This window comes from Cimex lectularius, unplaced genomic scaffold (genome assembly GCF_000648675.2).
Source record: "Cimex lectularius strain Harlan isolate CLEC.00 unplaced genomic scaffold, Clec_2.1 scaffold266, whole genome shotgun sequence".
Taxonomy (NCBI): Eukaryota; Metazoa; Arthropoda; class Insecta; order Hemiptera; family Cimicidae; genus Cimex; species Cimex lectularius.
Genome location: NW_019392824.1, coordinates 292,268 through 309,067, shown reverse-complemented (window position 1 = coordinate 309,067; position 16,800 = coordinate 292,268). Strand labels below are relative to the sequence as shown.

General features: G+C 35.0%; 1 protein-coding gene across 2 annotated transcripts in view; it reads right to left on the bottom strand.

Moving 5' to 3' along the window:
* The window catches only part of LOC106672738 (homeobox protein CDX-1-like), a 30,604-nt gene extending 14,326 nt beyond the window's left edge, over positions 1 to 16,278 (bottom strand). For both annotated transcript variants that reach the window (XM_014404395.2, XM_014404396.2), the window contains exon 1: positions 15,927 to 16,278. In XM_014404395.2, the coding sequence (XP_014259881.1) occupies positions 15,927 to 16,218 (292 nt within the window). In that variant the 5' untranslated portion in view covers positions 16,219 to 16,278. The remainder of the gene's footprint in view (positions 1 to 15,926) is intronic.
* Between the last annotated feature and the right edge of the window lie 522 nt (positions 16,279 to 16,800).

Sequence of the window (16,800 nt, the reverse complement as noted above, 5' to 3'; positions counted from 1 at the left end):
CGTAGAGCAAAACCACCAGAAATATAACTACACTACCACCCTTGTCCAGCTTTTACAAAAATTCCAGCTTATTTTTCAAAGTACACGTATGTACATAACCGGTATGTCTGTCATTCTTTAATAAATAAGGCATGTTTTACCGCTTTTTTTAGCATTATTGTAGCTATTCGGTTAATCTGAATGACCGTCTAAAACGAACCAGTTTCTGTTGGCAGAGGAATTTTTTTTGCATTTTCCAGTTAAATTGAAAAGGTATATTGTGGCTTTGCCCAATCCAAACTCGACTTTGCCAGTTGAAGTTTAACCTTTACAGTGCGAGGCAAGAATGGTGAACCTGTAGTTTAGTCCTTTCTGAATGTTTTGTCCTGTTACACCAGTTTTCGCCATTTTTAGTGTTGAGTTTTAACCAAAACTAGCTAGGGCAGGCAGGTCAAAGCACCAAAGACACAACTACACACACCATCACTCTTGTCCTACCTTTTGAGACTTGTAGCTTATTTTTCAAAGTACACGTGTATTACTGGTATGTCTATACAACCTATAACAAGACCAGTTTTACCGCTAGTTGAAGAATGTTTCTTTAATCCGGCGGTGGCCGAGGGGAAAGCGCGTCTGACTCGTATTTGCATTTTCAGCAGGACTGCTAACCTGGTTCGAAGCCTGGCATAGCCCATGGTTTTTTAATCGAGAATAGTATGCGAGAAGTATTGTCAAGTGGTTTGGCACCTCGTCCAAGACACACAACGAGTGTGGATGTACAAGCCCTTCTACATGACAGGAATTACTTTACTTTCTTACATATCGTTCGACGTAAATTTTTTTTTAGTTGGCAAAGCATAGTTTTTTTTTTGTGTTTTCCAGTTAATTAATTTGTTAACCAATTTAAAAGGTACGCCAAACTCTACTGGCGATTTCCCAGCACTTTAGCCCTTAAATTGTAAAATCGAGGTGTTGCGTTTTAACCAAAATCATTATTAAAGACTGAAAATGGCGAGAAGCTGAAACGCATCTGACAGACCAAAACAGCGATGATGGGAAAATCAAAATAATCAGAAACGACTACACTATCACCCTGGTCAACATTTTATAAAGCTCGATTGCTTATTTTTCCCACATTATCATCATTGCAATTAGTTCACCAATAACAGGACTCCGTCCCGACTAGACTTGCACAATTCCACTGTATTTAGAGAAAATCAATTTTTGGATGAAATTCGTTTAGAACAATATAGATTGAACCAAAATTTTATAGTTAAAGAAAACCTTTATGTATTGGAAACCCATAACTTAAGGATTCGTTTTGACTTGCTTTGAAAGCAGCTTGAAGCGGATTAGCGAAACTTAACAAGCTAGCGAGAACAAATATAGCAGGGACTTGCACATTGCAACTTACAAAAGGGGGGTCTTGGAGTCTCGGAGGATGGTAAATCTTTCAGGTTCTAGGCAGGAATCTCAGTTTTGTCTACGGATTTTTCGCACCTACCATAGCTTATTTTGCCTCATACCCTGTCTTTATGGTAAAGAAACAACATTGCATTTCGCCTAATATTAATATGGCTAGGTCCCAAATAGTTCGGCTTACAGAATTGTAGACTAATTTAATTTTGTGTGATGTTAATGTTAATTTCGATACTACAACGATTGTTGTTAGAGTAAAACAGAAAAGATAAAGAAATACATAGAAAATAATAGAAGTGTCATTGATATCACATAACGGCGGTTTCTGTCGTCAATTGAGCCCTTTCTCATCTTAGGTAAATCACGACTTGGTCACAAGAGTCGAACATACATCCCAGCTACCTGAAGTCAATTGGCCTGACTGTCTTGTAGAGTTGACAAAACAGCGGATTAACATACATCCAGTGACAGGCGGAACTACCTGTATTCCGAAAATCCCTCACCCTTTCCGGAAACAGAAAAGGAATTTGGACTGTGGAATAATTGTAGTGTGCAGCAACAAATTTAACTACATTTTAACAATAATTAACTAAGTACATTTTGCATTTTTTTTAAACTTTTTATCCGCCCAGTCAAATTTGAAGATACTCGTCTCAAAAGTCTAAGCAAAAACAACACAATAATAAGGATCAGTCTTTACATTGAAGATTAAAAAACAACTAGTTTTACAGCTCGAGTGGACACAGCTTGAGTAACTACGACAACAACAGGCTCGCAAAACCCACAATTTACGAGCCTGTGTTTATGTTACTTTTATTCGTCGCGAGCTTAATTGTGTTTAATTAAAAATGTAAATATTTTGGTCTCTATTATTATTTATTTTCTCAATTACTATTCTACTAAAATTCTCTTAGTCTTTTCAATAAAATACGAACAAATGTGTAAATCGAAATCCATTTATGTTTAGTGGTCTAATTGATTAAATTACTTATTTCAACCAAGACCTTACATAAAAAGAATAATTAAATGAAATTTGTAAATACAATTGTACAAATGAATTTTTCACCTATCGATCAAATGGATTTTGGAACAAATTCATTAAAAAAACATTGCTTGTAATTAATCGTTACAATTTTTCCAATCAGAAATATGTACGACGAATATTTTTGTAAACGTAATTAAAAAAAAAAAGTAAAAAGCTTCATATTAGCCTAATGCTTCATATTAATTAGGACTTTTGTACCGAATTATTTTTTACGATCTGCTGTCTATCAAACTCAACATATACATCACATTAATTATTTTGTGTGTTTGAGACAGCTGGTTCGCGTTTCGCTTTACACTATCTTCAATGCCTATGTTTATTCCCTGTTTTTTTATGCATAAAATAAAGGCGCCGCATAATATTACATTAAAAGAAGTGAAAGGCGTATCAAAAGAGCAGACCAGGATGACAGGAAACCGAACTATAGGCCCATCACTCCGCCACCTCAAGAGTAAATATCACCGCTCAAAACTAAAATTTATTTTTTTTCTGGCAAAACTGATTGCTTATTTGAGAACCGTGATTAAGTCAAAACCGTTTGTTATTTGGGGATCCTAGCCTGCCTATTGTCGCTGGTTCGTTTCGGCCTCTCGTCATTTTCCATAGGACTGTTATTTGGTAAGCCGGATATAAACTGAAGATGCCGTAGAATATCCCATTGAATTATTTTGAATATTTTGAAACGTGTATTATCAAAACGGCTGGGAGAAGGCAGACCAAGATGATCGGAAGTCAAACTATAGGTTCATCACTTCACTAACATCAAGAAAAGTTACCCATATTGACAGTTCAAACTATTTTTTCCCTCTACCATGGCTGATAGCTTTATCAAAAAACTGTGGTAAAGTCAAAACATTTTGTTTAGCTGTATCCAATGGCAATGGTGAGCTTATATCAGCAGGTTCGTATTTCGGCTTCTCGCCATCTTCAGTAAGAGAGTGTTATTCGGTAGAAATGTGTGGTGATTAGTGACCGTTAATCAATAATTATTCGGTAGGTTGTGTCTTTTCATACATAAACTGAAGATGCCGCAGAACATTGAATTATTATGAAAAACTGGAATGCGTATTATCAAAGGAGCTAAGGTAAGGCAGACCAGGATGACCGGAACTGAACTATAAGCTCACTCCGCCGACCTTAAGAAAAAAATCACCGTTCAATACTAAAATTCTTTTTTTTCTGACATGACTGATTGCTTTATTCCAAAACCGTGGTTAAGTCAAAACTTTTTGTTTGGCAGTATCTGATGGTCTTAGTCTTCTTATCCTAGCTGGTTCGAGTTTCAGCTTCTCCCATATAGTGTTCGGTTTTTTTTTTGCATACAATAAAGGTGTCGTAGAGCACTGCATTGAAAAACTGAAATGCTTATGATCAAATTAGCTGTGATAAAGCAGACCAAGATGACCGGAACCCAAACTATAGGCTCATCACTCCGCAAACCGGTATGTCACAGCTCTTAGTTTTTTTTTTCTGTCGAATTGGGATAGCTAATCCCTAATAATCCTGTAAGAATTTTGTTCAAATTTTCTCTTTGAATGTGAGTAATCCGACTCTGCTCGAATCGGAACTTCACTCCCATTATTTATCCACTATCAACATTTTCCTCGTGGGAAAAAAGTTCCATCCTCGTCGGAAAGCAATAAAGCCAACTTGAATAATAATCATTGATTGGGCGGCTTTTGTGGCGAGGGGGGTGGAAATATGTAAATGAGAAAGCGATGGACCTCGCCGGAGGGGAGTCGCTGCCCCACCCAAGTCCAACCCGATTGGGCCCCGGTATTCAAGATGGCGACAGCGGCATGTTTTAAATAATCATTATCTTTTATTGCTTTTTATTACCGCTGATAGAATCTCAAGCCGTCATAAAACTACACGGTCCGTCCACTCTAACATGCTATCGAAATGGCGTCAGAATTTATTAATTCGGCCTCGGTTTTATTGTCCCTAATGAGTCTCGCGTGGTCTGAGATGGGAGTGAGAAAAAAAAATTGTTTTAAATTAACGGGGTCGGTCTGTTAACGTTAATTTTTTTTACCCTCTCGACGAAGAAAATAAAATTAAAAAGACCTGGGAGAATCCTATGCTCGGAACAGGACAAAGTTGAACAATCAACTCTTTTGTAAGCAATAGGTCCGCCCATTTTTGCTTCGCTTCAGGGATGTACCCTTGCCCTACCCGATCCCCTATCTACCGCGATAAGCGTAAGAAAGAGATCACACTGTAGTAAAACCAAAGTGTAAAAGGGTGCATAAATTTGAGAAAAATGTCCACTGTTTTAGAAACACCTTAGATTCATGTATTTCGGCCTTTTCCTATCTTCCTTGTCTGCTTATTCTCGCTGATTTGGTCAGTCGAACGCATTTCGGCTTCTTGACATCTTCAGTGCAGGGCCTCTGTGAGTCCCGTTCGGCGGAGAACCTTTCAAAGGACCATAAACGTGTCTGATTACCAAAATGATCAGAAGCGACCAAAATACGCGTTGATGTTACTTGCCATAATTAATGATATGTTGATATCAACATTATACTTTTTCAAACATCCGTATGAAAGTAAAAAAATAAAAAGAATAAAAAAATAACGGAATATGAGGTGTGTAATGATCATTTTGTTCTGTCTAGCGCATACTGTTTTGGCCTGTCAGATGTTTTGGCTGCTCGACATAATCATTGCTGGGTCTGTGTGATACCTGTTGGGCCTAGAAGCAAACCCAAAAAGTGTCTAACAGACCAAGAGATCGGATACGACTGAAGTACAATTTCATAATATTGTTTATGAGATGTTGATATCAAATTTAAAATATTTTCAAACATCCGGTATGAAAGTAAACTGAAAAAAAAAAAATACTTAGCGATAAGGATAACGAAACTTTTATCCAGATTTATGATTATTTTTAATGGTTAGAGGGTTGAAAAATGGCCGGCGTATTTAGCCGAAGGTCGTGGGTTCGAATCCCGCTCGCAACACTGAATTTTTTATCTCAATCAATACCTTTCACAAATATTAATTAATTGAAAAATTATTTTTAATTTCCTTTTCGGGTCTGCGAGCTAACGAATATTTAGTTAGGTAGTTTCCGATCATTTTGATCCACCTATCGTCGACAGGTCTGGCCTTTCAGACTCATTTCGGCTTCCCGACATCTCCAGAGGACTTTGTGTAATTTGTGTTATTTTGTCATTTACAGGTGTAAAATGTGTGCAATATGAAAGGGTGAAATAGGCGTGTTGGCACTGCTTTTTTGCTATTCTGGATTAAATTTTTTTAATGCTCTGACGAACATATCAAACGGTCTAGACGAAAAACGAAATCACCCAGACCCATCACTTAAGATGATGGGAAGCCGACTCATATCTGACCGGGCAAATGATACGAAACGACCAAACTGCTGGTTTATAATTAATTATTCTATATAATCCACGAAATGTTGATATCAATGTTAAAATATTTCTAACAATCCCGTCTGGTCGTAAACAAGAAAAAAACCAACTTGGCGATTAAGGAACGTTTATCCAGATTTATGAATTGTGAAATTTCCATTTCGGTGTGCAAATTAATATTTAGTTTGGTCGTTTCCGAACATTTTGGTCCGCCTAAATCCGACTGTTTTCGTCTTTCAGATGCCTTTCGGCTTCTCGACATCTTCAGAGGACGGTATTTGTGTGATTTTATCATTTACATATTTAAAATGTATATTCTGTGTAAAAGTGAAATATGCGTGTTTACATCGCATTTGCTTTCTACGTATGGTGGATTAATTATGTTTTGTAATGCTTTAAACTTTCACGAGCATAAAACAGAAATCACCCGGGACGATGGCGAGAAGCCGACACGCACTGAGAGACAATAATAATCGGAAACGACCTAACTACAAGATCTTGATAAGTTCCTTATTAATAATCATCCCCGAATTATTAAATTATTTTTAGTATGTCTTATAATAAATAAATTATATTAACCTGCATGTACTATATATATTGTTTAGACTTTCTGGAAAGGCTTGCATGTCATTTCTCTACAGAAAGCCGTTCATTGCTATATTTTCTCATAAGTTGAAAGCTGAATTTTGTCGGCTCATTGGAAATAATGAAGGATAATAGCGAGATTAAGCGGACCCTTTCAAATGGGAGCATAGTTTTTTCGACTTATATACTATATATTCGACTATATACACAACACTACTGACCATCATCGGCAGTAACAGCCGAAACTAAAAAGACTCATTTAAAGTGTAATTATGTAGAAGTAAACAAGAGTAAAATAACAGTAAATGTTTGAAAAGTATAACCGAAAAATAAGCCTAAGAACACGGGGGTTTCTGATGAAAAAATGTATAAACATATTAAATCACCATACAACCCTTGTTCGCTCAAAATAGTTAATACCATTGTATGGTCACCAAATTATAATAAATATATACAAATGTACAGAATACATTTCTTCGCTATGTAGCTTTTAAAATAAGATTCACTTCCATTAGAAATAAGAGAATCTATTTAAATTTTTATATGAAATACTAAATAGAAGAGAAGATAACTCATGTTGGAGTTACATGAGAAATTTCAAAACATTTTACACAAACATATATAATAACATAATAACGTTCATCCAATTGCACATATTAAACATAATTAATGTATCAGGATGAAGGCAGTTTGTTGGATTTTGATTGGACCAATAATAGTGTATGAATGCTGATGATAAATTTTTTTTTTGGGGGGGGAGGGTCTGATGAAATATTTTTTAAGGTTAATGTTTACATATGTCAAACTATTCATAAACAGATTCAGCAGTAAAGATGGCAAAAAGCCGAAATGCATCAGACAGACTAAACTAACGAATAAGAATATCCACGAACCAAGGAATAAGAAGGTCAAAATAATCGGTAACCATTTATGAAAAATTGATGAAAGGACTGGCAAATTAAAGTCCTATTATGAGGGCTTAACCTTAAGGACAACTACCCGTTGAGTGTATTATAATAATTGTAAGTATAAGTAAATAGGTCGTTTCCGATCATTTTGGTCTGTCTATCCGCCGGACACGTTCGGCTTCTCGCCACCATCATTATATTTTATCAGTCCATTTTGTACATATCAAACTATTAATAAGGATAACTAGCTCGTTTTATGAACGTAGCGCTGAGAGTACAAATATGACAGTAAAGAATGTAGGAAACTATAACCTCAACAAAATTGGAAACACAGGAGGATCAAACACATGTTTATCAAACTTATCTATTGTACATATGTAGTCAATGACTTATGATTTATAATTTATAATATATAATTATATATGTAATTATTTGTAACTTCCCTATTTATTAATGTATTCTTTCTCCAAGTGGTTTTTAGTATAATTTTCACCATTGTTCTTATTTCTCTAGGCCAAATCAACAAATATTGTAAATATACTTAAGCCCTCTGCCACAAGGATGTATAATGTCTTAGACATTTCCTCTTATAGTCACTTTGTGCAAAATGTATGTAAAAGTAAAAGTATCTAATAAATAAACTCGAACTCGAAAACTATTAATAAACAGACCCAGCCGATGTTTAGGAGACCAAACCAGCAAGGATAGGAAGATGAAAATGACCGGTAACGGCAAAATAATAATAAACGTATTACGAAAAATTGGTCATAGAAGTCCTATACACAGAACGATTTCATTTTAGTCGGCCTATTCTCCCTGTGTTGTGGCCTGTCTGACGTGTTTCAGCTTTTGACCATCTTCAGTGTTGGATCCGAGTTATTTCCCTTTTTGTCGAGAACCTATTACAGAAGAAAGGCTAAATCGTAAAAACAACATTCATCTTTAAAAGTACCGAGTCGATGAAACGTCATTTACGAGTGAGAAAAAATACCCTGGGAAAATTGATTCTATTTGTTTACTTTTTAAACTTTCTCACCCTCTCACTCTAATTCTTTCTTGCTCTTTAGCCTTATCCTTGGTCTTTCAGAGCCCCTCAATATTATTCGAATCGTTTAGCTTTCTCCCTAGATCACCGGGCGAAAATCGCTGATATCACAATTCACAATAGAACTGTTATTTTAAATGAATTCTTCAGTGTTTGTGGATTTGTTTTCAAAAACTCGACTTAGGCGCCTATCTGACGTGAATCACTGTTGAAAAATTAAACTGAGTTGTGACCGACCGTCTAGACCGTTCAGTACCGTCCGTCCAACGTCCATGACTGTTGTTATAAAATCATACAAACGCGTTTTAACATCAAAAAAAAATTTCACCCAAAAATAAAAACTTTAAACTAAAACCGAGATTAATAATTAAGTACCAGATATATAAGAGATATTATTTGTAATTTTACAATTTAATAATTATCCATCATGAAAGTATCTTTTTGAATTTATATTTTATTGCTAAGTCCACGAATTACTGACAATTATTTTTTAGAGATAAACTGATGTGAGTATTGGGTTTTATTATATTTACATTTAAATGAGTTTCTGTTTATGCTGAGAATTTATTTTGTCAGGATTTGTGAATCGGTGTTAATTTACGTAAAATGTCAATTGATTTGGAGAGGCTCTAAATTGATTTTTCTTCTCTCACTAATTGATTTAAATTTTCAGAGTTTTCAGTTTTATTCCAAGAGAGGTTTATATAAAACTGAATTTTTGTACTTTCTGATTGTGGTGGAGACTTCCGGTGCGGGGGCGTTTCCTGCCTGGTACCGAGATAAAAACCGGCTCCCAGGACCCTCGTCCGACTCCCGGGCAGTCGTCCCAGACCCGAAGATCCACACGTGACCCGGCATGAAAATGCAACAGGATAAAAACAAACCTTCTGCACTGTAAGGAAGTGGGCATGTCGGCAAGGCTACTAATAAACATTTCCCTCCTACTACCTGCAATTGTACTACGGACAGAGTCGAGTGTTAATAGCCCTCCCCTACCACCCCTGCAATAAAATTTTATTACTACTTACAGAGAATCTCGATATAGGTACCGGGAGCCCTTTTCCACATTTTCAGGGTTCCAAGGAATTCCCTGGGAAAAAAAAAAGAAAAAAATACGGCACAAACAAGACGCCGCGAGAGTGTCTCATCCAAAACAAATGTCAAAAACAGGTATTTTTCCATTTTGATCTACGGTTAATCCTATCCTTTCACCAAAGAGTGAAAACTTGAAACCGCATCTCGAAATCCTTCTCGACCGTTTTGACTTTTGGAAAATTACGTGATCCTCCTGCCAGCCGGTGGCATTTCAAAACGCGGATCACGGCATAGGCGGGATGCTAATTACTAAAAAGGAAAGATCAAACATCTAACAGCTCTCTTCATGCTGAAAAGAAAATATTGACAGATCTCTTCACGTCACCGATCTAATCGAATGGTGAAAAAGAAAAAAATATTAGCGGAACAGAGTGCAGTTCACATTGTACACAACACCCACATTTACCATTATGAAAGATTAAGCATAACTTACTTATTATAAATAGATGTGACATCAACCTTTACTATTATAATTTTGTATTTTAAAAAGTACAGTGATATTACGACCAATTTGAAAGAAAAGAAAAAAGATAATTCCTTTGTATAACATAAGAAAAAACCGAGTTTCTTTTCTTTCAAATTGACCTTATCCCTGTTTTTTAATGCTTACTTAATATATATATATATATGATTTGATGTATCACCACAGATTATGTTCTAATAAAGTATGAAATTCAATTTTTAGGTTTATCTCCCGGGACCTAACACTCTCAGTAATGTTTCACTACACTTCATACACACATTGTAATATTATTTTTTAAATCAACCAAGCGAATCAATAGAAAAACTACTATAAAGTACGGTTTAAAAAGCAACTATAAACAATTCACCTGGTTTTAAATATGCATAATTTGTAATTGTAATTTCTTATGGGAACAGCGGGACGAAGAACCTGCAGTTTGATAGCTTCCGATCATTTTAGTATTCAATCCTCGCTGGTTTATTATTAATATAATAATATATTATATTATTAAACAGTCAAAAAGTAAATTTACATTACCTATCAATTCTGAAAGTAAAACAACTTCCAGTAATGTTTTAAAGAGACTTTGTTGTCTTTTAGACTTGTAAATGTAGACTTATTAAATTTTATTGTTTTGATCAGTTTAAAGTGCAATATTAGGTTTGCACTAGTAAATACGAATATGTAAGAAAGGAGAGCCTAAACATGTCTTCCTAAATATTTTAAATTCATTGTACCCGGGGGAAAATCTATCACAACTCTTGCGATCATTTTTTAAAATTATTTATGCTATGCCTATTTAAAATGACATGCCTACTATAACAAGTCTACTGGGCGTAGAGGACAAAAAAAGCTTTGCTCAAGTGAGGTAGCTAGGCTTTGTAGAGCCCATTATGACTATTAGGGACGGATGCTAACCGAAGACAATGTTTTGTAAGAACAAGATTTTTTCAATAGAAAAAATGAAAATAGACCTACAGAATAATTGATAATAAAAATCTGAATTAATTTGGCGAATTTTCAGGCGATTTGATGACCATTGACAGAATTAGCGTTTGACGAAACAAGGCGGTTTATTCAGGCTGCAATGATAATTCAACAACATTGTAAAACGATCGTGTTATCAAAATTTTGTCGTCGAAACATTTTACGATCGTACTTGCAAACGGTAAATCTGCAAGGGGTAAAATATTTAAAAAAATTCAATTAACTTGTTAGTAAGTCAGAAAATCCACAATTCAAGGGGAATGAAGCAGGGAAATTCGAAATTAGTACCACAACGTTCAATTTTTTGAAAATGTCAAGGACATTCGGGTCCATTGTGTATAAAATTCGCCGTTGACACACAAAAAATGTTTTTTGGCAAGTGTACATATTCGATATCAACTATGTGCTCCTGAGAACAATATCATATTGAATAATAATATATTTGCGTAATATTAATAAACGTTGTAAATTACATAAAATTTACAATGTTTGCTTTGGGATTTGAGATAAAAAAGAGTCCATGTTTTCCTATCCTTAGAGGATGTGCGGCAGTGAAATGTAAAGCAAAACATACAATATACTCTGTACCAGCCCGAGATAATTAACGGTGTATTATGTTTTGACAAAATAATGAACACATTTTGAGCGTGGACAATTGAATTAGGTTCGATAACATTAATAATGCAACATCTATTTTTATGACGGACTATTGTTTTGAAACGGAACTTTCAAAAGATAAATATTACTTTGGTAAAAGATGTTATAACAAGCTTGACGATTACGTAGAAAAGTGAAAAGCACCATGGTTATCCAATGAAATTTCTTTTTTTAAACTAAATATTAAGAATTTATCTTTTAATCCGAGTTTTGGTAGGTGGTGTATGTCGAGCCATATGCTCTTTGAAAATAGAACAAGATTGAAGACTAGCCCAACGAAGGAAAAATAGTAAAAATGCAAAGTATAAAGATACACTGGTAGATAATTAGACGATTTCTTCCATTTAAAGTTAATTGTGGATGTTGCTCTACGAGTCGGTGAACGCGTGTTCAACTATGTCACCTACTAGGTTATTTAAACCGTTCCTCACTGAAGATGGCGAAATTCCGAAACCCGTGAGTGCAGGAGGACCTCAGTAAGTGGTTCAATGCCTGCTCAACAATTTTTTGAATATTGGTATCTGAATGAGCGTTAAATTTATACGACCTCAAATATTGGCATATATGGCAGTATAGTATATTCAAAAATGTTCCGACTAGAAAAACAGCAGGCTGTGAAATCTATGCGGACATGATGTTATGATGTATAATTAATGCTTTTGTTAGTCTTTTTCTGTTTACCCGGTGATGAATTTTTGATCATTCCATTCTATTTATCTTACACAATTATTTTTTCTTTTGTTAAATGTGAGTATGTAAGATTCGTAAGATTACATAATTCCATCCATAACTTTTTTTTGCAATTATTAAATATTTCAAATCTATTTCTTGGGCCGGTGTGTAGCCTGGGATAAACTGTTCTCTGTAAATATTTATTTTAGGAAGGCTATCCTACTACCGTTCAGGTGTCGTTTGGGCAACAATACTCAACTAGATACACCAAGAGATGGTAAATTTTAAGTAGCCATAATACAAAACTATCCGGGGAAACTACAACGGAAGAAATCACCGTAGTGAAATTTACTTTAAAAAACAAATGGTTGAAATGCTTTTTATTAAGTCGATTTGGGATGAGTATTCGGAGAACATGAAGTTTATAACATGTCGATTTGTCAGCAATCAGAGGAGAAAGTTCAATTAAGGATCAATCGAGGCGTAATTGAGAAGATCTAAACACTTCAAATTGTAATCGTGTTTACTGTATATAATAAAATATTAAGTAGTTTATTGCTCGCGTACTCTCATAAACTAATTAAATCAGATAATGTTCAGTGAGCCTAATTAACGGGAAAACCTTATGTCAATTGCAACTGAATTTATTATGGAAGAACAAATTCTTAGTCCTTTGGGCTAAAAGTCTAATAAAAAAATCGATATTCACGTGATCCGTCAGAAACCTTATAAAATCGTAGTAAATTATAATAGAAAAATTGTTATAAGACTTTATTTTGTTTGTTTGTCATTAGACTGGCAAAACTCAGACAGGTCTGAAGCCTTATTTCAATTTATTTTTGCGAATGCGCGATTTTTCTCAATCGAATTTCTTTTTATTAAAAGAAGTGTGTTTCGGCTGGTTTTTGTTAACTTTTGGATTTCTACAATTTCCCAGATAACGTGTCTAAAGCTCCGGTAAACACGAGGTCTGGACAAACATTGCACAACGAACGGGGTGCCCCCGGCACAGATCACCTCCTATCTCTTTAATACACCGAGATAAAATAGTACCTAATTTTACGACCTTCTTCAGATACTCTTTGTATTTTTACAACAACGCAATCGACAGACAAAAAGCGCCAAAGAAGAAAATAGAGGAGATGGGGGAAACTGGAAAACGACTAAAATTTCACAAAAAGTCTATTCCATCACTCTCCCATTTTAGATAGGAAATAGGAAAAATTTCAATACTAATTTTTAAATTACTTCACATCCAAACAAAGAGGCAGCCAGTGTAAAAATTACACGTACATTTATTTTTCGGTACAGCCGAAGGGATAATTTTATTGCGAGCGTGTTAACTCATCCTTGATGTATTTTTTTAATCAGCAAACGCAAGATTACCGAATTAATCCTAAATTCCCGCTCGTTTCTTTTCCAGCTTTATACATTATAAAATAATAATATGAATAAAAAAATCGAGGGAATATCACCGTATGGAACGAGTCTTTACCAAATTCAAAAAGTCAAACTATGTGCATATGTTTACAAATAATTGTGTAATAAATATCAGTAGTTTTCAATGTTCATTTCGCAAAATAAACGTTTATGATCGGATTAATTAGGTAAGCCAGTAATCGTAGGATTAGTACTAAGTTTATTCACCATCTGATCTTGAAATCGGCTCTTCTTTTTTAAAATTCAAACTTGCCATTTATCCTTTAGTTTTAAAAGCAAATATAAGTAAGCACTAAATATTTTTGTATGGTATTTAATATAAATATTTTAACACTAAGACTGTTATTCGGAGGACCACCCCCCCCGGTTTGATCCGCCTATTCTCGCTGTGCTTTCGGCGGACAAAACAGACGGGAGACCCAAAAAATATTTTTAATATACCATCATTATAAAATATTCTTTAGAAAACAGTGTTACTTTTGGCGTTTAAATCGTTTCACCTAATTAATATGTCGAAACCCGCGCGACAAAAAATATACAACGGGATCAGGTGGACCCATGTTCAACCTGCTGACAAATATTTCAACGGCACTTCACTGTCATCACGTAGGAAAGCAAATTTGGCATAAATTTGAATACGAATGACTTCATTTTTCTGGTGTCTTAGTCATTCAGTTTACACCAGTACACACAAAAGTTTTTGTTTATTAACTTTTGTGTGTACTGGTGAAGGAAGTCTGTGATTTACTAAAATTTTCATTACAACAGTGAATAAACACTGATTAGAGGATGAAAATACGTATTTTCTTGGGAAATGTAGCTTAAAATCCCTTCTTTTGAGTTTATGAACAGGAATAGTATTAAAGAAAAGTATGTAGGCCTTCAGGGAACTAAAATTGAGTATCTGATGTTATGGATTTGCCAAAGACCTTATCCAAATTTTAATGATAATAAAAATGTATTATAGGGTGAAAATGTCCATCTTCCTGAGAAATGTAGCTTAAAGTGCCTACTTTTGGCTTTATTACATTAAAAAAGTATATAGGCCTACAGGGAACTATAATTGAGTATCTGATGTTATGGGTTTGCCAAAGACCTTATCCAAATTTTAATGATAATAAAAACGTATTATAGGATGAAAATGTCCAGCTTCCTGAGAAATGTAGCTTAAAGTGCCTACTTTTCGCTTTATTACATTACAAAAGGATATAGGCCTACAGGGAACTAAAATTGAGTATCTGATGTTATGGGTTTGCCAAAGACCTTATCCAAATTTTAATGATAATAAAAACGTATTATAGGTTGAAAATGTCCAGCTTCCTGAGAAATGTAGCTTAAAGTGCCTACTTTTGGCTTTATAATATAAAAAAAGTATGTAGGCCTTCAGGGAACTAAAATTGACTTTGATGTTACGGGCTTTGTCCTTATCCGAATCTTAATGATAATAAAAATGTATTATAAGATGAAAATGTCCAGCCTCCTGAGAAATGTAGCTTAAAGTGCCTACTTTTCGCTTTATTACATTACAAAAGGATATAGGCCTACAGGGAACTAAAATTGAGTATCTGATGTTACGGGTTTGCCAAGGCCCTGATCCAAATTTTAATGATAATAAAAATGTATTATAGAATGAAAATTTCTGGCCTCCTGAGAAATGTAGCTTAGTGTCTACTTTTGACTTCATGAATATAACATTAAAAAAAAGTATGTAGGCCTACACTTACGGGCTTTGCCAAAGCACTTGTACAAATATTATTTTAACGATAATAAAAATGTATTATAAGATGAAAATTGGCATATTTCTGGGAAATGTAGCTTAAAGTGTTTTCTTTTGACTTTATTATGTTTCTAATATTAAAGGTTGCCACAATAAAAGAAAGTAATAAAAAGAAAACAGTGCTAGGCTAGTTTTACCTAACCTGTGTTATAACCGAGTTTACAAAATGTTTTAAATGAGAAAGTACAATTGAGGCTGGTGCATTTGCAATCTACCAGTAATTTAAAGAGTGTGTTCGAAAATATTTTCTCAGTACACATTCTCTAAGGTAGAAAGTAAAAAAGGTACATTTTTTTATTTTAAATGACTAGCGTGAGAAATATTCTTTGTCATACAGAATAGCCATGTGAAAGAACCTCTAAGCATGAGTTAATTTATGGAATCCTTTTTATCTACTCAAAGGATCTCAGACTCGTGTCAACAGAGAAAGGATTTTTATTTGGGTCGAAGTAAGCATAAGCCGTGCAAATTAATTACCTGGATTCGGTTGGCTTTGGTAGGATGGTTTTTTCATCCATTCGTACGGGCTCCTGGCCGGTGGTACCCTTTGCTGGATTTGCGGTTCTGGAGGCGATTGCTGTTGAGGGGTGACGGGCAGTACGACCGACTGGTCGTCCCAGATCTCCGTGATCGGTTGCTGCTGTTGGAAAACGTGCTGCGGCCAGCCGCTTTGCTCCTCGTGCATACAACTGAGGTACTGATGCTGTCCGGCCGGCTGGTAACCACCGTACCAGCTCTGTTTGTACATGTTGTACTGTTGATAGTACATCCTTCAGCTCGCACCACTATACCTTCTCAACGGTTTTTGTCACACTGAAGGAAAAGCAGGCCTTCCTCCCGTAGCCCTTGCTTCAAAACCACGCCTACACGCTCCGCCTCTCCGACTCCCTCTCTACTGCAAAGCACTCCCACTTCCAAAGCTACTAACTCCCCTTCGGCTCTTCACCATTGCAGACTCTTTATATTCAAATTGATATTCTATTCACACTTTCTAAAAAATATATCCTTGCCTCTTTTTAACTCAATGCACTCTAAACTGATATCTAATAATAACGGTCGTTTGTGCTGATTGCTTTTTTTTGCGGTGTTAACGCGATTCCCCAAATTTTCTAACTTAATTAACATTTGGTCTTTACAGGTCGTCACTGTCTACCTATCCCATGGATGAGTTTAATTTCTGTTCCCCGTAAAAAAATTTTATAGAGTCGTTTTTGGAAAAACCCCGAGTCACTTAAACTTTTCTTTTTTTTTGTCCAGTAACTTTCCAGGATAGGTTTATGTGCTTAAACGAATATGGGCTTAACTACAAATGGAAGAAGAAGAAAAAGAAATAATTTATTGATTAGGATTT